The sequence below is a fragment of the Ranitomeya imitator genome, chromosome 6, assembly GCF_032444005.1.
Source record: "Ranitomeya imitator isolate aRanImi1 chromosome 6, aRanImi1.pri, whole genome shotgun sequence".
Taxonomy (NCBI): domain Eukaryota; kingdom Metazoa; phylum Chordata; class Amphibia; order Anura; family Dendrobatidae; genus Ranitomeya; species Ranitomeya imitator.
Genome location: NC_091287.1, coordinates 437,081,082 through 437,103,217, shown reverse-complemented (window position 1 = coordinate 437,103,217; position 22,136 = coordinate 437,081,082). Strand labels below are relative to the sequence as shown.

Here is a 22,136-nt window from a genome sequence, read left to right as displayed (position 1 = left end):
GCGGTGACGTAGTCAGTGCACGCCCTCTGCTGAGTGTCAGTGCTGGAGACGGAGCCGCACGAGGAGCAGGTAAATATTGAAAGCGCCGGCATCCTGAGCAAGAGAGGTGAGTATGTGATTTTTTTTATTGCAGCAGCAGCATTCTATATGGCACAGCATTATATGGAGCAACTATGGGGCAATAATCAACGGTGCAGAGCAATATACCCGTATTTTTCGGACTATAAGACGCACCGGACTATAAGGCGCACCCAGGTTTTAGAGGTGGAAAATAGGGAAAAAAATATTTGAAGCAAAAAAAGTGGTAAAATATTTAATAACATACTATTATATGTGGTGTTATTATATATAATAGTATATTATTATGTTGGAAGCTGGAGGACCAGTGTGGTGTCTGTGAAGTACTATATGAAGACGCTGGAGGGTGAGTATAAGAATGGGGGCGCAGGGCTGATATTGAAAGCACCACTCCAGCACTGCAAAATAACACTGGAGTGCTGCTTTAAAATCCCATGGGAGAACTATAACTCCCAGCATGTCCTGCAGATCCTATGACATGCTGGGTGTTATAGTTCACTAAAGGAGTAGCAGAGTGCTTTATTGTGTTTTGGAAAGACTAACCTCTTAATTGAGGCAGCTAGCCACTGTGGTGAGGTAAAAGCATCCCATGACTGCACACAGAGCCCTCCCTCTTGTTGCCTTTCCACAGCACAGGTAATGGAAGCCAGCAGATTCTAGTGTTGGAGTCTGACGGACCTGTGATGATGTCAAGAAGAGGGAGGGCTCTGTGCTGCCATGTGATGCTCCAGCCCGCCCACTTCTGACATCATCACAGGTCCTCCTGCACAGCACTCAGCTCCAGCCCAGGAAGGTACAGCGATCTCCTCTCCCCCGGACCCAGCTGCTGCTGCCTCCTCCTGCCCTGGACACAGATCTCCCCAGCTGCTGCAGAAATCAGCACTGAGGAATCCATGTGTGTCACTGCTTAAGTGCAGTATTCATTTGCTACTCCCACTCACTGCTCAGCTGATAGGTGGGCGGGGAGTAGCTAATGAATATTCACTGCACTTAATCATCGGGACCACATGGTTTCCCCAGCACTGATTCCTGGCAGTGGGGACATTATTCTGCCTCCTGAAGTGGGATATCATTGCGATCCCACTCGCTGCTGCCCCCCTCCCCACATGCTACATCCCTACCATAAGACGCACCCACACTTTCCTCCCAAATTTTGAGGAAAAAAAGTGCGTCTTATGGTCAGAAAAATACGGTATATGGGGCACAGCATTTTATATGGAGCATCTATGGGGCCATAATGAACGGTGCAGAACATTCTATATGGGGCACAGCTTTATAAGGAGCATCTATGGGGCCATAATGAACGGTGCAGAGCATTCTATATGGGGCACAGCTTTATAAGGAGCATCTATGGGGCCATAATGAACGGTGCAGAGCATTCTATATGGTGCACAGCTTTATAAGGAGCATCTATGGGGCCATAATGAACGGTGCAGAGCATTCTATATGGGGCACAGCTTTATAAGGAGCATCTATGGGGCCATAATCAACTGTGCAGAGCATTCTATATGGTGCACAGCTTTATATGGAGCATCTATGGGGCCATAATCAATGGTGCAGAGCATTCTATATGGTGCACAGCTTTATAAGGAGCATCTATGGGGCCATAATCAATGGTGCAGAGCATTCTATATGGGGCACAGCTTTATAACGAGCATCTATGGGGCCATAATCAACGGTGCAGAGCATTCTATATGGGGCACAGCTTTATATGGGGCTATAATGAACGGTGCAGAGCATTATATGTGGGGCACAGCTTTATATAGAGCATCTATGGGGCCATAATGAATGGTGCAGAGCATTATATGTGGCACAGCTTTATATGGAGCATCTATGGGGCCATAATGAATGGTGCAGAGCATTCTATATGGCACAGCTTTATATGGAGCATCTATGGGGCCATGAACGGTGCAGAGCATTATATATGGGGCACAGATTTATATGGAGCATCTATGGGGCCATAATGAACGGTATGGAGCATCTATTTTTATTTTTGAAATTCACCGGTAGCTGCTGCATTTTCTACCCTAGGCTTATACTCAAGTCAATAAGTTTTCCCAGTTGTTTGTGGCAAAATTAGGGGGGTTGGCTTATACTCGGGTCGGCTTATACTCGAGTATATACGGTACGGTGTTATTGTGAATAGTTGAGCAAGTTGAAGATTAAATGATCTCTATAAGGTCTAAAGATGACACATTTCATTTGTATTTTGAGCAATAAAATATATACAACCATTTTTTACTTTACAAAATTGCAAAAATTTAAATTGCCCAATGCAAATGTTTGAGCACCCTTGGAGGTTTGTGTGCTCAGATAACTGTAGCCAAGGCTTCAGACCTTAATTAGCTTGTTACAGTTATGGCTTATTTACCATCATTAAGAAAGGCCAGGTAATGCAAATTTCCCAGCTTTATAAAAACCCAGCCACCTCTAATTTTTTGCCAAAAACAGCAGCCATGAGTTCTTCTAAGCAGCTGCCTGGCGCTCTAAAAATAAAAATGGTGGAGGCCCACAAAGCAGGAGATGGCTATAAGAAGATAGCAAAGCATTTCAAGTTGCCCTTTCCTCCGTTCAAAATGTAATTAAGGAATGGCAGTCAACAGGAACAGTGGAGATCAAGAAAAGGTCTGGAAGATCAAGCAACATTTTAGTGAGAGCTACTTGTAGGATTGCTAGAGGCAAATCAGAACCTTAGCTTAACTGCAAAAGACCTTCAGAAAGATTTAACAGACTCTGGAGTTGATGTACATCAGAAGTATTGAAAAGAACATCTAAACAAGCTGATGCATTTTGGAAAAGTCCTGTGGAACGATGAGGATAAAATAGAACTCTGTGGTCACAAAATAGGGCACCAAATTTCAGTAAAAGAACATCTCACCAACTATTAAGCATGGAGGTGGATCAGTCATGCATAGGGGTAGTGTTGCAGGCAATGGCACAGGGAACATTTCACAGGTAGAGGGAAGAATGGATTCAATGAAATTTTAACAAATTCTTTATCAAACATAACACCATCTGTAAAAAAACAAATGGATAATTATCCTAAACACAAAATTTGTTGTCCAGTAAAAATACGGTTTGACCCGGAACAAATTCTAAGAAAGCGTTTTATGATTTTTTTTTATTACTATTATATGTGGGAAACAACATATTAAAAGTTTTCCAAAAATTGATCACCACAAAGGTCCTAACTATGACGTCATAAGCTGATGACAGCCATCGCACTAAAAATAATGACTATTTCCCTATTTCAAAGATGTAGCTTTAGGTTACAGAAGAGTTTGCATTTTGTATTCTATATATTTTCATATAACAATTTTTATACAAAGTTTTATACTAACTACATGGACAGGCGAGGTCATGACATCATCAATGATGTCATGACATATATGTACATTTCTAGAAATTATAGAATTAATACACAGTGCATTTTAAGACCTACTTCATCACTGAATAAGCGTGTCAGGTCAATAGTCACTATTTTCATCATCAGACACTGCTTCCTCACTCATATTGTCACAATGCCCTTCTTAACATGGTCCGCATACCCGTGAACAGGTAAGTCCGTGTCTTTTGCAAGTGCACCGAAGTGTACTACAACCATGAGAACAATTGCAGTGAATTATTTTCAGAAGTGTTTCTGGCGCGGGTGAAGTATCCATCATCACTGGAACTAGACTGTTCTGCAATTCCCATCCCCATTCAGTAGTGTCCATGGCCTCACCATTGTCCATCCAAAGCATCACTTGGAGGTAACTCCGAAGGGCATGATACTTCATTGCAGAGGAGGTCAGTGGCAGTCCTTCAGGTGTAACAAAGATTTTGGCTGAACCAATTTTTTTGCAGAAAGTAGAATACCTCATTGTAGACAGATTGTCTCCAGGTTTGCCCCTGAGCAATGCCACCATCGCTTTACACCCAGCGTCTTCAACCTCAGCTCTGTTTTTGTTAGGTGTAGAAAAGATTTTAGCACAGCTATTTAAGAACGAGTCTCCCTTCAAAACCTTGTGTAGACCGAGTTTTTTTCCGATTCCAAAAACCGCAGAAGTGGTATCACAACCCGTGAATGCATGAAGGAACTGCTGCAGACATGGTTTCCCAGGAACTTCTTCACAACCTTAATGTCGTATACTGTTGCAGGACTCCCTGTATCTGAGTAGAAATAAAGCTTGTTGCCATCGCTGGTTGACGCGTGATGACATATCAACACCAAAAGATCTGTATCTTCGCCAATGAGACTGGTACATTTATTGGATGACATTGACACTGCTGCCTTAACAATCTCCACATCTGCATCCGCCTCTGATTGTATTGCGTGGCAACCTCTGTCATTCATGCGCTGTGAAACGAGATTGATAAGAGACTTTGTTCTCCACATTCGAAAGGAAGTCCTCCATTTTCCCGACAAATTTAGTTCCTTCAGCAATGTTCACTTTGTTACTTGTTCGTTTTTTGCGCAGTCACTGATGGGTAATGTCCTTAGTGTTTGGTCCTCCAATGTAACCATCAAATACTATCGTAGCCTTACCATAGTGCTTTAGTGTGAAAGATGCAGAGTCTTCAGTGATTGAACAATATGTCTTTCCTTCTGACCACTTCAGTCGATGGAGAAGAGAACCTCCGTCAAGAACATAATGTTCCACTTCTGGTACATCCTTGAGTACTGCGTCATCTGAACTCAGTTCTTTTATAGCAGCCATCAGTTGGGCTTTGCTTTGGTTTGCATAAGAGATGTTTTGCCTCAAAGAGGGATGGTGGGTATGGTGAAAGTTCATAGGCCATCACCTCATCAAGGGAAAGATCAGCAGTTTGAGACACCACAAGAAACCTTTGGAACAAAAGAGCAGGGTCTGTTGTTTTGTCCTTAGCAAAGTCAATAACCTCACTAGATGCCAGGGTCCTGGCTTTCCTTGACCGCTTGTATTTAACTGAAAACAGTGATTGACCCTCCATTGTTGCCACTATTTCTCTGCCAATGGTGAACAGGTTATGGACAATTACATCCTTATTTGCATTGACACTGGTGATAATGTTGCGAAGAGACAGTTCATCAGAGAAAAGTGAAAATTGAGTTTATCTGTAATTTTCTCCAGGTCTTTACGATCTCTTCTCATCCTTGATGTCCTTGCCTCCTTGTGTTGTTCACTGGTGACAAAGCTCTGGCGAGTGAAACCCTGCATTGCATCACTGTAGGAAGAGGACACTGGCACAGAGTCCACAAGGCCATCTCATGTTCCGACATTCCACTTCCTCTGGTGAGTCATCCTGCAGTTTTTAGGGAGCGCATCAGAGCTTGCTCGATGACTAGGTCGCAACCCAGGCCTGCCCAGTACTGATCAGTCCGCCTTACAACATGCAAGCCATTCATAAATCTATGGAAGACTGATGACATATCATCTTCCAGAGTGGTCATAGACTGGAGGTAAAGGTAGGCGGCCTTCACATAGTTCCCATGCCCAACAGCTGCAAGAATGGGCAAACATTCGGCTACAACATGAAGGTGCATCAGCCAGGATCCTGTACGATCGGCCTCGATAAGCTCCCTTGCAATTCCAACCATCTGTTGGTAATTCAGCCATAGTTAACTGGTGCGAGAGTGAGTGGATAATCCATTTCTTTTGGTGGACAAGAGGTGGACAATTTCACTAAGGCAGGTAGAAGTGATGACCGAATTCAAGTCACTTTAACCTGTCAGTGTCTAAGCATACAACTTCTCAAGTTCTTGCAACAGGTCTGCAAAACAGGGATGGTCGCAAAGTACTTTGTCTGCAACTTGCTGAGTAAGACACTGATCAAGGAGGAGATGGCCACGAACAGCACGCTGAACTGCCTTTCCAGTCATGATGTGTTGCACAGCATTGTCACCGTAAATTGTTCCCAAGATCTCTTTGATTCCACTCCCATCCATGAACGTTCCTATGGCACCCATAAGATTTATCAATGTGTGGAAGCTCCTGAGCTTCAGGACAACATGTCGAACCGGGCTGTCTTCAGGCACCTCGTGTTTGATTTCGGACGTTTTCCAGTAGAGTGGCTGATCGAATGTAACAACTGCAGTGGATCGGTGTTTATCAGCAAGGTTGCACAGATACTGAAGAGTAGAGAGGATGCATGACTTGTCTCCGGAATACATGTCAATGATGGGCAAGAAGATTACCGAAGACGACCCCAGATGATCACAGTCTTTATGTAGCATGTGCATCATTCCATTCCAGCTCAGTGCAGGCTGTTTGAAGCGTAAAGACATCTCCCACAATACATCAACTGGATGGTCAATGGCGTTGGGAAATGGCAAGGGCTTGAATTTTATGTTTCAGTGAGAGTGTTTTGCGAAAACGGTATTCCCTTACATCAACTCTGCTTTGTTCAACTATCTCCAAGTCCGCAGTCTTCCGTCTGAGAACAGTGCGACTGACCTTCCTTCCTGGAGTCACAGTAGCTACCATCCCCATGCCATGGAAAGTTCCCTTCCCATTAACGTGATGATATTATGATTGACGTTGTCTGCAGCGAACAGCAGTGCCGTATCCAGTCTGTCTACGGTACCACCGAGTACATCTTGGCCAACAGAAGCGGCAGTGTTTTCCTCGAATCGCTGAACTTCCGAATATGATGAACAATATCGCGTGGCTGAGAGACTGTCTACAAGAAATCGAGACCTGAAATGATGATGGAGCTGGACTGCTAACCCAAGCTGCAATGGAGCTACTACAGCCCTGGGACGTACAGCCTGAACAACTGATTTTCCAATGCTTGCGACCTTCCTGTGAATGTCCTTTCCATCGAAGAGGGTTTCAAGCAAGCAAAACAAACTCAAGGGGGGATAATCTAAGGCAGACTGACATTCAAGCGAAGAAGTCTTCGGATATTCATCGGTTGAAGATGGGATTTTAGACTTGATATCGCTCTTGAGTTTGGCCGCAGTCTGTATGATGGCTCTCTTCTGGGCTTCTGCATCCGTTTCCTGACTACGGAAATAGTCCCTCAGGATTATTCTGGTCTTTTCATGGAACGTTACAATGTTAGGCAACCCTTCACACTCTGCTATGAATAGCAAATCGCCATACCTCTTCTCCAGCCTATACCTCTGCCATTTATTACTATAGGCAGCACTGTCTCCTTCTACAAGATACTCCATCAATTTATTTGCAAGATCTGTGACAGTCAGTTGCTCTTCATCGTTGTCCTCGAGAAATGCACACATTCTCAAGAATGCTTGCTCTTGGTCCTTGTTTATCGGCCTCCCTACCTTCTGCGGTTTCTTTGTAGTAGATCCACCACCATTGCGCATAGGAATTCCGTAATTTGTCCAAAAGTTAATGTCACATGAACAATGATACAGTCTGCAGCATGTAAGTCCTTTCCAAAGTGCGTGATTCTCCCTTGAATGGTGATTGCCCAGTCATCATTACGCTGTTTGCAATGTGACATGATGGACCTTACAAATCCATTTGTTTTAAGAAAGCTATAGTCATTGAAATCACTACTAGATCTTGTTTTCACCACTTCATGTCCACAGAACAAACACTGCATCGTGCTATCATAGGATCCAGTAGACACCCGTGTACCTCTCTTGGCAGGTGAATGGAAGTAGCTTTCTAGTGCAAGTCTATTTGCTTGTTTATGTAGTTCATACAACATCTCTTGTGCACCACTGCTCCAGAAGCTACCACAGTGCTAATGCTCCTCTCAATACTGACTTTTTTGATCCCTTCAGCTCCTTTCGCACCAATCACCATCCTTTCTCTGTCATCTTCTACTTCATGGGTGCATAGGGGGCAAGTTTCTTGACTTTCCATCATTCTCAGCTCTGTAAAAGAAGATAAATAAATCGTTACATAATAAATATAATAATAGTAGTAATTGTAAAAGAAATATGATAGACACTGAAAGGCGAGTCGCATTTAACATTTTACAGCTTTGGTGGCCATATTCTTTGACGTCACATTTGGACCCATTGTGGTAACCCTATTTGGTAAACTTTTAGTATGCTTTTCCCTACATGTAATACTACAGAAAAAAACAAAACGCTTTCTTGGAATTTGTTCAGGGTAAAGTATTTTTTTTCTTTCGGATTTTGACTGGACTATTGTAGATAGACCTTAAAATAGCAGTGCATGCAAGACGACCCAGGACTCTCACAGAACTGGAAGAATTTTCTAAGGAAGAATGGATGAAAATCCCTCAAACAAGAGTTGAAAGCTGGCTGCGAAAAGCATTTACAAGCTGTGACACTTTCAAAAGGGGGTGCTACTAGCTGCTGACCATACAGGGTGCCCAAGCTTTTGCATCAGCCTATATTACTTTTTGTAATTTTTAAAATGTAAAAAAATACAAGATACATTTTTTTTGCCTAAAGTGTATGATCTTTAACTTTAGGCCTTTTTTAACATAATTTCATTTTCAACTTGGTTAACTGTTCACAATAACAGTCATTTTGACCAGAGATGCCCAAATTTTTACATGTCACTATATAACATTATAATTTATGGTATCTGGGACCATATAATAGAAAATATCCACTGCTGTCAGACATCTGCGTTTTATGGACATCACAAAATAACTGACCAGCACCTCCAAACAGAATAAGGCTGGAGTCATACACAGTGTATAAAAAATCTATCCAATTTTGTCTGCCGAGAATTGCACAAATGTTCTCTGTATGGTGATCCGTATGTCATCCGTGTGCAATGCCAGGATGCATTTTTTCTCAAAAAAGTATCCGTGTATCATCCGTATGTCACCCATATGGTGAGATTTTCTCACACACTTGCAAAATGAGCAAATAATGCTGAGCCAATTTTCTGTCACCTGCCCAATGCCTGAGAATTTCTCGAACGTCAGATTGATGGTCCGTGTGCTGTGCGATTTTTTTCTCGCACACATAGACTTGCATTGGCGTTTCTCAGCTGAGATACGCAGACAATCGCAGCATGCTGCGATTTCACTTGCAAGTATAATACGGACGAGAAAAAACAGATGATGGGAGCTGCCCCATAAACATTGGTCCGAGTGCTAAGCGATTTTTTATCGCTTAGCACTTGTCCGTATTACGCTGTCGTGTGATCCCGGCCTAAAGGTACCGTCACACTTAGCGACGCTGCAGCGATACCGACAACGATCCGGATCGCTGCAGCGTCGCTGTTTGGTCGCTGGAGAGCTGTCACACAGACCGCTCTCCAGCGACCAACGATCCCGAGGTCCCCGGTAACCAGGGTAAACATCGGGTAACTAAGCGCAGGGCCGCGCTTAGTAACCCGATGTTTACCCTGGTTACCATCGTTAAAGTAAAAAAAAACAACCACTACATACTTACCTACCGCTGTCTGTCCCCGGCGCTGTGCTTCTCTGCTCTGGCTGTGAGCGCCGGGCAGCCGGAAAGCAGAGCGGTGATGTCACCGCTCTGCTTTCCGGCCGCTGTGCTCACAGCCAGAGCAGAGAAGCACAGCGCCGGGGACAGACAGCGGTAGGTAAGTATGTAGTGGTTGTTTTTTTTACTTTAACGATGGTAACCAGGGTAAACATCGGGTTACTAAGCGCGGCCCTGCGCTTAGTAACCCGATGTTTACCCTGGTTACCAGCGAAGACATCGCTGAATCGGCGTCACACGCCGATTCAGCGATGTCAGCGGGAGATCCAGCGACAAAACAAAGTTCTGGACTTTCTTCCCCGACCAGCGATATCACAGCAGGGGCCTGATCGCTGCTGCCTGTCACACTGGACGATATCGCTAGCCAGGACGCTGCAACGTCACGGATCGCTAGCGATATCATCTAGTGTGACGGTACCTTAAGACATGTGTGAACAGGTGCAAGCTGTCAAACTATTTGTATAACCACGAAAATACAGATGTACTCTGAATTACTATAATTTACAAACGCTGAATAAATGAAATTGGAACTGCATTACTGCTATAAAAAATATGTTAACAACAGGGAAAGTACTTAGCTCACAAATTAGCCAATTCTTGAGAGCCCACCAGCCCCAACAAAGTGTTACCCAGGTGATGGGACCCTGACCTTATATGCCTCTCTCAGGCTGTATTTTCTTGGTTACCTGTGTTTTATGAATCCGTAAAGCTGCATTCATAAACTTCAATGTTATTTTTAGTTTTTGAAGATTCAAACAAAACCATTAAAATAGAATTTGTGGAGTGTTCCATCATATACCATATTGCTGAGATATTCTTCTTTATTATTGCTTAACACACAGCCATATGAACTCCATATACTGCTGCATGGGTTTCCAACCCAAAGAGCCAACAAAAAGAGCGTCTCTCTCTCTGGAGGACTTGGCATGTCCATTTCCAACACAAAGCCCATTAATTCCAGGGGATATTTAGTAATTCTTTATTTCCCCAGTGGTGCTCTGGTAGGGAAATTGAACATTGCCTAACTAAATATACACCATGTACTTATGTAACAAAGGGTTCCTGCCCAAAGAGCAGACCCAAAATCCATCTATCTCCCATTGGAGGCCCTGGCATCTCTGTTTGCAATAGAACAGCTTGTTTATTTTACTGGATAACATGTAATACTGTAATTCTCCTGTGGGGGTGTGATAGGGGATTTGAACATTGCTCCTCACACATCCAATTGTCTTCCGTTCCCTGCATTACGGGGTTCCAATTCAAGGAATAGAGACAATCTGCATTTCTGGTTTTCTGGAGGAGCCAGCATGTTATTTTGCAGTACATAAAACCCTGACTGCCAGTAAACACTATGTTTGTTTTTTTTATTTCCCCTGTAGCGGTGCTCTAAAGACTTGTTACCAGATTTTCCGCAAATGATTTTCCTGCAAATTGCAGCTGATTATAAGGAATCTGAGCACTTGTGATCTAATATAAAGGAATTGTTCACAATGCAATTTGTACTTTTATTGAAATTGATGTTTTTTTTTGCGCAGGATTTGCAGATTACTTTTCAATAGCAAATTTGAATATATGCAAACATACCAGCCATTAAATAAATAAAGACCACAGAAATATGCCTTCATGAGTTTTATTTAAAGTGATTGTATTTACAAACCTGTATGAATATCTTATTCCATGGAACTATTGTCACGACATCCGTGTCAGGAGTAAGATATTCACGGTGCTAACCAGCCAGTAGATGACTGTACACTTGACAGGACAAGTATTTGCTGCGATCAGACAATGAACCTGACTGCTAACAATGCTTGAATAAAAAGTTTTGACAAATCAGTTGAATGCACTTCCTTTATGCCACCTTTTGCAACATCGGGCTTACTCCGTGTCACTGAATAACGATTTCTGTGCAGATTTTTTTCCGCTTGAGAGCAAAAAGTATACTGGAGAAAATGTCATTTAAATGGATCTTGAATTTAGTCGGGAGGTAACAAAATCTTAAGTATACACAACTGCAGAATGTCGGTGATGATTTCAGCTTTTGAGAAACAGAAGGATCTCTTCAGTAATTTTACCAGATGTTGGCCTGCATTCCAAATAAGCTTCATATAGTTTATACTGCGCACAATGCACTGTAATGCGGCTATTGAGTCACTATTTAATATCTGGAGTAGCAGTAATGACCTGCCACTTTAGTTTTACTTGTATAGAAATGTTGCAGCTATAAAACAGATGTACAGCACTCGGAATTTATTAGGAGCAAAGGGTTTTAATAATGTAACTGATCTAGTCATTTCTTTTCCATTCCTCTTATAATGAATCTTAGTCAAGTAACAAATACATTGGATCATACAACCTTATTTTATGCACTCATCAGTCATAACGTTAGAACCATCTGCTCAATATTGTAAAGGATCCCCTGTGCTACCAAAAGAGTACTGATCATTTGTAACATGGACTCTACAAGAAGAAAATTTGAACCTGCCTTGTAGTAATTCGCATTAAGACATTAACCGCAGCTCTTTTAAGCTCTCCTCGTTTTGGGGAGCAACCCAACAATAATTCGCATTAAGACATTAACCGCAGCTCTTTTAAGCTCTCCTCGTTTTGGGGAGCAACCCAACAATATAGTTAGGTGGTACATGTAAAGGTAAAGTAAATGCTAGGAAACAAGGTTTACCCGCTACTAGTGATACTCGGGTGTGCTCATAGATTATGTTTGTGTCCCCGCAGCTGCATGAATTGCGGCTGCTAGACAGCATGAACACATGCAGGGATTGCTTGTTTTTTAGGGAATCCCCACATGTATTCAGGCTGTCTACCAGCCACAAATCATAAATACACAACAAATGACATCCTATATGTTCGGGGAATAAGTAACAATGTACAAGGCCCAACACTAGAGCCGAAAAATAATCCCCACCATTCATATGGTCTGTAGCAGGACAAACTGCAACACTCACTGAGAAAAAACCAAAAGCACCAAAAGCAGTTTTTATATCCAAAATATCAAACAATGCTTTATTATCATAAAATTAATAGACAGGTACATGGAAAGCATGGGGAAACATGCACCAATGCGCCCCCTGAGGAAGGTTTCTTAACCGAAACGCGCGTCGGGGTCAGCGGTGGACGGCGTGGTGATGGGCGTATATATTTCGGTATGTCTTTATTATAGCTTTCACACTATACTGCTCTATGCCTCTCATAAAACTGTCACCAGGATAGCCGACCATGGTTTTACATCTGGCTACGCCATGATATTCTTACTTTATTTGTTATTGCTTGCTCATACATTTTATGTATACCATCCACGGCTTTCATTGCGCACTTGTTGTGCCGCATTGGTGCATGTTTCCCCATGCTTTCCATGTACCTGTCTATTAATTTTATGGTAATAAAGCATTGTTTGATATTTTGGATATAAAAACTGCTTTTGGTGCTTTTGGTTTTTTCTCAGCCACAAATCATGTAGCTGCGGGGACACAAACATAATCTGTGAGCACACCAAAGATACTTGGAGAACACCCAAGCATGCTCGGAGAACCCGAGTAACGAGCACACTCGATCATCACTACCCGCTACACATTTCCCAGAACATCTCACTGCCTCCAATGGCTTACCTTTTTCCCATATTACATCCTGGTTCCATCTCTTTCTGAAGCCTGACCAACAACAAGAGGTAAATAAAAAAAATCCAAAAACACAAAAAGTGTACCATCTCCCTGGGTATAGATTCAAGGCACGGATCATGCTCCTGTGTAGCATGCCAATGAAGATCCAAAAAAGGCATGTTTAGTCCAGCCACATGGATAAAACATAAAATCTTCTTTATTGAATAGTGAAAAAAAACAAATTGTAAAATCATAACATCATAAAATAAGGTACGAAATCTATTCATTTTGAGAGGTTAACCCACTCTTCATCATAGCACTGATGAAGAGTGGGTTAACAGCTCGTAATGCATAAGATTCATACCTCAGTTTATGACGTTATTCTGTGACAACATGTTTTTACTCAATATTCAATTGAGAAGATTTTATGCTTTATTCATGTGTCTGGAATAAAGATACATTAAAACAACATAATTTATCAGATTAGGCCACCATTCTTTTATATCTCCTTGGGCTAGTTCAGACACTTACATGCCCATTGTGGTAGGGGTAAGCATAGGAACTTTGACTTCTTGGAGGTCATATTGCCCCATACTCAGCCAAGAGCAGTGCACTTGCATAGACGGCAATATCTTAGTTGCAATTCATGCTTCAGCAGCTCTTTTCTGGGAATGGACTTGACTTACTACTATGCGTTCCCCACTCACATCAATCTTGTGTGCACAAATCCCTGTTCCTGGGTCATTTATAGTTATTTTTAGGACTAGTTGCTACCATCCATTGACTAATTGCGCTGACTCAGATGTCTAGCCTTTACAGGTGCTTCCAAAAGTTTTTAGATTGACACAATGTTAGGGCTAGCGGAACGCACCAAATAATAAGACAGATAGTGTATGGTGCGTTCGCAGCCCGGGGTCCACCATGCAGAGATGGAACCTGCTGCTAAGTAATGACAGACTGTATGGCGGTACTCATAAGTATACACACGTGGGTTAAACTTCACCCAGCGTGAAGGAAGCGATCCTGTTGCGTCACAGGATCACGGTACCGCACATAGAAGGCGAGCAAGTAGTCAGCGAACTCAACCCCAACTAGGATTGAAGTCCGATTAGACCCTTGCTGGCACAACACCGCAACTGGGTGTGTAAGGAAGCAGAATAACAATATTAGGGCACAAGAGTGCATGCGGTGCCGCACTGACGAACGCCACTAACCACCCAGGCTTGGGTAAGGAAAGCACAGAGGAAGTGCACGGCGCCGTACTGGCGGTCACAGCAACTGGACGCTGTAACGTGTGATTAGTGCTGTAGGATAAGTCGGGCGCTAGATAGCAACCATACACCTTCCGCGAACAGACATTCAATAGGGAAGGGGTATCCAAGGACGACTTGCACTCACAACAAACACACGTAAGCAAATGTACACTAGCGCATGGCCGTGCGGTCATGCGCAGTTTATATAGTTGCAGCACAGGAAGTGGCCACAGAAACTTTGCCCTTCCAAGACCTGCCAAGAGGACCAATGGAATGTGCTGCAGAGCCTGAGCACATGACCCTCGATCTCCAACGGGAGATCTTGCCCTGGGCATGCTCAGTGTGTGCAGACAAGGACTTAGTCCCAGAGAAGTCCGCTCGCTGCTGACCAGCACTGGCTTTAATGGCAGAAGCTGAAGAAGCAGCAGTAACTCTCTGTACAGAGTGAGACTGAGCAAGACGCTGGGACCGACGTCCCTGCTGAGCAGACTCCACTGCGGCTGGATAAGAATGGGAGACCGCAGCGGAGATGGCCCGAGATTCCCCCTGTACAGAAGCGGGAACTCGAGACCTAACACACAAATTTTGGTTTTGACAAAGTTTGCTGCTTCAGTGTTTTTAGACTTTTTAGTCAGATGTTTCTCTGGTTGCTAAAGTACAATTGTAAGCATTTCATAAGATTTCCAACTTTTGACAATATATCAACTTTATGCGAAGATTAAATATTTACAGTGTTTATCCTTATTTCGCAAGACTTCTGCAATTCGACCATGCAGCTGGATATCCGATTCTTGACCAAACCTTGACAAATTATTTGCAACCCATTTTGCTTTGTAATATGGTACTTCATCATGCTGGAAGAAGCATGAGAAAAAATAAAGGTCAACACTGTAAATATTGAGTGTTTCCATAAATTTAATGCATTTAGAGAGTTTATAAACTTAGGAAATGTTTAGAATTGTACCTCAGGAATCATAGAAACAGCTGACTCAAAGATCTAAATTCATAGAAGCAACAAACTTTGTGAAAGTCAAATTTGATTTCAGTCTCAAATTTTTGTACATGACTGTGCAATTTGGCCCTTGTCAAAGTTCTTCATATCATTTTGCATGTTTCAAACACATTAACTTCAAGCACTGACTGTTTACTTTCTGTCTGATCATCTTAGACCTTACTTTGAAATTGAATATCAAAGTGAATGTGTAATCTAGAAATAAAGATGAGCTCAACTGGTTTCATAAACTTCTCCTTTGTGTATTAGGCAGAGAAAGGATTTTCAGTCATTGTGACATGGATTTTAAATGTAAGGACACCTGCCTTTTCAGGTCATCTGAGTTATTAAAGAAGCTGTCCACTACTTCAACATTGATGACCTATTTTTAGGATAGGTCATCAATGTCTGATCAAAGGAGGTGTGATACCCCACTGATCAGCTGTTCTCAGTGCTCAGTTACGGAGCTGCTCTGTGTACTCATAGTGGCCATGGCCGATTACTGCCCATCCGCTCCCTATTCAAACATAAGGATAGGTCATCAATGTTAAAGCACTGGGCAACCTCTGTATATGGAGTCTGAAAACTATTCTATGATAATTTGTTCTCCAAGAGACAAATAGCTCTCTATCAATCCAGGGTATTGCCACATTCAGCTGAAATTGTGTGACACATTTTGGTGCAATTTTTACCCAATTTCCCTTATGAAAATGTAAAATCTGGAGCTAAGACTATTTTTTGAGTGGTGAAAACAATAATTTTTTCTTCATCGCCCAATTTGATCAAATTCTGTGATACACATGTGGTGTCAATAAGATCACTGCACCCCTAGACATATTTATTGAAAGGTATATTTTGTCAAAATGAGGTCACTTTTGGGGGTTCTGCTGTTCTGGGACCTCAGGGACAATTATATCGAACAAATTTTAGCACTATCATGAAGTTGAATATGTCACGAAAAAACATTCTCAGAGTCAGTGGGATCCTTTGAAGCGTTCCAGAGTTATTACCACATAAGTGACACTGGTCAGAAATAAAAAAATTGGCCTGGTCACGAAGGCAATAATAGGCTCAGGCGCGAAAGGGTTATAATAGAAACACACCAAAATGTGTGTGGTACCAGCCAAGTATGCCTCAAGACTGTGATCAAGCTCACCATAGTGAGGATATGGCATATACCTCAGGGGTGCGCTTATCACAGGTTGACAACATAGGATTTTAGCTAATGTAGTTATTTCAATTACACACAGAAAAGTGGATTTGTTTCCAAAATATAAAATCCTGCCAAACCTAAAATAATGATTTTTTTTTTCTAAACCTACATATTAGATTTTTTTGTTTTAGAGCCATTTTAGAGAAATATACACCAATACATGTACTGTTGATGCCTGTAAGTGACTTGTAGTGCAATTCCCAACTACTTTCTTTTCCTCAGGGTGACTCAGTGGAGACCCTGTTATTAGCGTTGGTGTGTCTAATTTTTTTTTTATTACACTTATACTGTTCCAGGTAGCCAGCAACCCTACAGGGCATGTCCCTTATGCTCTTCATGTAAAGAACATCATGACCGGACCATACAAGAAAGGAATCATGGTTAGTAGTACAATTTTATGATTTCTCTTTATGTTAACAAGATGCTCTTCTGCAATCCTCAAACTGTTGTTGGTGTTCTTTAGATTAATATTTTATTTACTTTTAATGACTTACATAGCACCATTCTTTTCCATCACACTTTACAGACGTGATTATCACTGTTCCCATTGGGGCTCGCAATTTAAATTCCCTACCTTTAGGTCTTTGGAGTGTGGGAGGGAACTAAACTATCTAGATGAGACCCACAGAAACATGGGGAGAACATACAAACTCCTTGCAGGTGTCCTTGGTGGGATTTAAACCAAAGACCCCATTCTGCCCTATTTATATAGTGGTTTATGTACACATTATCTTTAGGCATTGGGCCAGATAACAACTTTGGACATTCGTTAAATTGAGCCAACTCTTTCATGACTGGTACCTCCATAGGTTTTACATGCTCCACAATGACAATGATACAAACAGATTCATTGCTAGAGGGTGCAAAGCTTATAGTTGCACCTTGGTGTTGGCCATAGAGTTAACTTAAAAAGTTCTCTGCCACCTAAAATTACATTATTATTATAAATTGAAAATGGTAGGTAGGGAATCCTTGTTTTGCAATGGGGCCCAGAAGCATCAAGCTTTGCCTCCAGGCCCAATGTGTTCATCGTCATAACGTGATTCTGTGGTCATGTTTCATTAATCTGTGGTTTGGCTGTGTCTTAGAAGCCAGGGCAACCCAAACAGCATTGTTGCAGAGCTATGGTACAAGCGTCTCAAGTCACAGTGTAACACAGGCCTAAAATATCTCACAAAATATATTTTTTAGAATTGAGGAATAATATAATTAGATAAGCCAATAGTAAAGTTTTGTATGGTTGAACTAAGCAGTTGAAAATTTGCTTCTTCATTTACTAATCTGCAGTAGCATTACCTGTAGAAACAGGTCCATGGATATTCACAACAGAAATAATTGTTTTTCTTTTTTATCATCTCCTTAAATCGCTTCTTTGTGACCTTCACAGAACATTGTTCTTATTAACATTAAATGAATGTCAATCAAGTACTTAAATTGGTCTCCTTGGTAGTTCTCAATTAAATCTAATATATTTTTCAATGCTACTCACTGCAGACAAAGGAGAGAATTCTACATTGAGATTATTTTCTTCTTGTGCGTTTTGAATTAACTATTTAAATCAGGTATAGATTGTTCGGGGGTGATACTAAACCCACACCGATCATCTTATGGATATCTTTTGGATGTTTAAGATTTTAGCAGTTTACAGTCAAAGGCTAATCAAACTTCTCGCCTGGTCCTGCACTTATTGCTGATGAGCTTGTTATATTGGATCAGTACGAACCATCAGCCTGGCATCTAGGAGATCTGCTCTACTACTTTGTCTAATGTTACAGAAGATTGCCTAGATTGATTCTTTGAATTAAAATGCAGCTTTCTTAGAGTATGTACACATGGCATCTTTTAGACTTGGTCTTACCCACCCAGTTTTGTAAGATTCTTCAAGAAAATGCGTGTTCACTTTTGTACTTATATGATGACTATAGCTCGCCATTCCTACTATATACTGCAATAGTCAAAACTAGGGTTGAGCGAAACAAATCGTTCATTTTCAAAAGTCGCCGACTTTTGGCAAAGTCGGGTTTCATGAAACCCGACCCGATCCCTGTGTGGGGTCGGCCATGCGGTACGCGACTTTCGCGCCAAAGTCGCGTTTCGTATGACGCGCTTGGCGCCATTTTTTTCAGCCAATGAAGGGGCGTGGGCAGACTGATGACATAGGTCTTAGGGGCGTGGACGCCTATCGCCATGTTGTCGCTTGTGCGCTGTAGCGATTTGCACTGTGTAACACCAGCTTTTCAGTTCAGGGACGGACAGACAGAGGGGGAGAGAGAGAGAGAGGGAGAGAGAGAGAAAAAAAAAAAAAAAAAAATTCCCATTGGCTTTGCATTGGGTTTCGTGTTTCGGTCGATCCTCGACTTTTCGCCATAATCGGCCGATTTCACTCGACTCGACTTTTGAGATAGTCGGGTTTCGCAAAACCCGGCTCGACCCTAAAAAAGTCAAGGTCGCTCAACCCTAGTCAAAACCTAAACAATGCACATCACGTTAAGCTATGTTATGCCAAAAAGCACCAAAATATGCATCATACTAAACAAGAGACTTTACAAAGATGATTAAGTAATGCTAAAAATAATCAAATTATATTACAAGAACATTAAAAATTCCTACTTGGTTTAAAACCCTTTGTGTGCACCAGAAAAACAGATGGGCGAACCAAGAACAATTAAATATTGTGTATAGGTAGATAGTCCAAATATATATCCCCGAACAAGCAAATACCATTTGTAATGGGAAAATCACAGTTCAACACCAAGTAAGATTTTTTATATCTTTGTTTCATATTTGCATATTTCTCAGTATAAATGGTTAGAATTGTTCAGAATCTAATCATGTGCACATTGGGAACATGTTTTTATTCAATGCACGTATACTTTTAGATTGAGTTCCATAAAATGAGGTTGCTTGGCAAGAAAACACTTAACATTTTACGAGCATTATTAATTAAAACAAGTCTTATATGGTTAATTGGATATTTATATGCAGATATTTTTATTTTACTTTAGGCAATATATAGTAGCTGCATTAATATTCCTCATTAATTTTCTGTTTTGTACTTTCAGTTAAATTTTACGACCAAGTTATATATAAAATGTGCATGTTCTTAAACAAATGTGTCTAAATTATGCAGAACAATGATTCTGGTCAGTTCGAAGGCAGCCATAATTAGACCATATCTACTTAAAGGGAGCCAAGTAGAATAATTGTAAATGTAATTTACCAGAATATGGGATACAAACAGTTCTATTGGCTGCAATTACACTATATGATGCAAAATGTGGATTTGAGTAGGTCTGCTTCTCAACCCAGTACACCATGCATGGTCGTCTCTAGTGGTTGTCTACTTCCATTTTCCTATTAGATCATGTTAAGCTGAATAACGGAGACTTCACCATTAGAGGTGATTTAATTTGGATTCCAAAGGGATCTTTACAACAAATGTATCTGGAGAAAGTCCAAAGTATGTCCAATTGTGTGAATTGAATGAAGAAGACATATGCATTTATGTAATCTGGTGAGAATGCCGCTGTTCCAAATCTGTCATTGTTTCTTGTTTTGTTCATATGTTTCTCCTTTCCTGAGATATGTCTATCTCTTCCTTTTCTGTAAATTTAGTCTTGTTAGCCAATGGGGCATGATCCTGAACGCTTCCATTTGGGAGCCTTCTTAAGGACTACATCTACTTGGAGAATTGTATATTAGATTTACATGAAAGGAAAAAGGGACCATATTTTATGAAAGGCTAGGCGCAGCAAATGAATAATTACCAACTTAAGATTCAGGAGAACAGCTGTAAATTGACCAGATAAAACAATTAAACATTATTGGCAAGTGACAGCTCCTCTTTAAGTCAGCTTTATAAGAAGCTTTACTCTAGGATGCTTGTCAATGATCACAGCATAGCTTCTGCCTTTTACCTTCCACAACCTTTCGTAGATGTTGACCCACACTGATTAGTAATATAAAAAAACTTAACAAATATGTGGCCTACTAATGTGCAGTATTTATCTTATTACTGAGGAAATGTATTGCTATGGCATTGTTTGATGCCACTAGCATACAGGCAGCACTGTGGCTTAGGGATTAGCACTGTTGCTTTGCAGCACTGGGTCCTGGGTTCAAATCCCACCAAGAAAACATCTGCATGGAGTTTATATGTTTGCCCTGTGTTTGTTTGTTTGTTTTCTTCAGTTTCTTCACATGCTCTAAAGACATACTGATGGGGAATTAGGATTATTATCTCCAATGTGGGCAGCGATGATGATGTCTGCAATGCGCTGTGAAATATGATAGCACTATATAAGCAAAGCATAATAATAACAACATTATTTGCATATGCCAAAACCTGGAGATCAAATGTCATGAAACTAGAGATGAGCAGATCTGATGAGATTCGAAATCGCCAAACTGGAAAGTTCTTTTTGCAATGAATTTATCTCTGTGAATTGAATGTCTCTCATTATGTTTGAATAGACAACTGAATAGACAACATAACATAACATTAAATGTATATAGAAAGTAACTAAGACTTCTCTGGCCATCCCTACTGCTCACTGTCCTCAGTGCCTTTTCTTATCGCTGCTGCACATTAAAACCTCAGGTCTCTTCACACTATGCTGGGTCACGCCTGTGGACACACGCATCAATAGGTTGTTGGGAATGCCTTGACATCATAATGTAGAGACCTTACAACAGGTATGTTCTAGGATGCCCTTGAGTAGCCGTTACAAGAAGTCCTAGTCTGCAAAGTGCTTTGTAAGGTGGCAGCACACTTCATCACTAGAAATGAGCAAACCCAAACTGTAAAGTTCGGGGTTTGTGCCGGACACCTAGTGTTCGCTGCTGAATTCCAAACACAGACTTGTCCTAGAAGTCCTTTTTAGTGTTCGGAGTTTGGATGCTGAAAGAGAACTCTGCTTCCTTTGGCAGGCCCCTAATCCTTAATATGACCATTTTACAGCAGCAAAGTTCAGATCCCCATTGACATCTGTGGGGTTCGGGTTCAGGTTCAGGTACAGTGCTGGTAACCGACCCAAACTTTAGACTAAAGTTTGGCTGAATTCAAGCATCATAGGGTCCACTCATCCTTGGGTCATCAGACTTTACACAGAATGAGTTGCTAAAAAATTTGCATTCTGGAGAATACGGATTTTTGTATAGTTCAAGTAGAATTCAAATCCATTCCCATAAATTCTCCAATCTCTACTTGAGACCCAAAACCTGGAGTAGAGAAAATAGGCAAACACTGAAATATTGAAGTCGATTTAGTCCATAAATTAATTATTTAATCATTTACATGAATTCATGGTCCATCTCGACAGCCACTCAAACATATCAGGACCAAAGTTTACTGGCTGAGAATCTGTTGTGATTGGTTACTGTCTGGTATCATTTAGAATCAGTTATCTGGGGTGTGCTTTATATTAGTTTAGTTTATCTGTTTTATCACCCTAAGTTTAGCGTCAACATTTATTTTCAGTCTCTCAAGAACATATCCTCAACCTTCATAAGCTTTACTATTACCATGTAGCTAAGCATGGTTATTGTTGATGTCATCCTCCTACAGAGAAGCTTTCTATTCTGTTTCATGAAAAATACCAAATATATTTATTCCAAAAAA

The 22,136-nt window shown here is 41.2% G+C and overlaps 1 protein-coding gene across 2 annotated transcripts in view; it reads left to right on the top strand.

Annotated features, from left to right (window-relative positions):
• The window catches only part of TOX (thymocyte selection associated high mobility group box), a 422,063-nt gene that overhangs the window by 65,560 nt on the left and 334,367 nt on the right, over positions 1 to 22,136 (top strand). The window contains exon 2 of one of the 2 annotated variants that reach the window (XM_069731382.1): positions 16,813 to 16,896. The exons of the other annotated variant lie outside the window; for it this stretch is intronic. Coding sequence (XP_069587483.1) covers positions 16,813 to 16,896 — 84 coding nt within the window. The remainder of the gene's footprint in view (positions 1 to 16,812; positions 16,897 to 22,136) is intronic. 2 annotated transcript variants of the gene reach the window in all.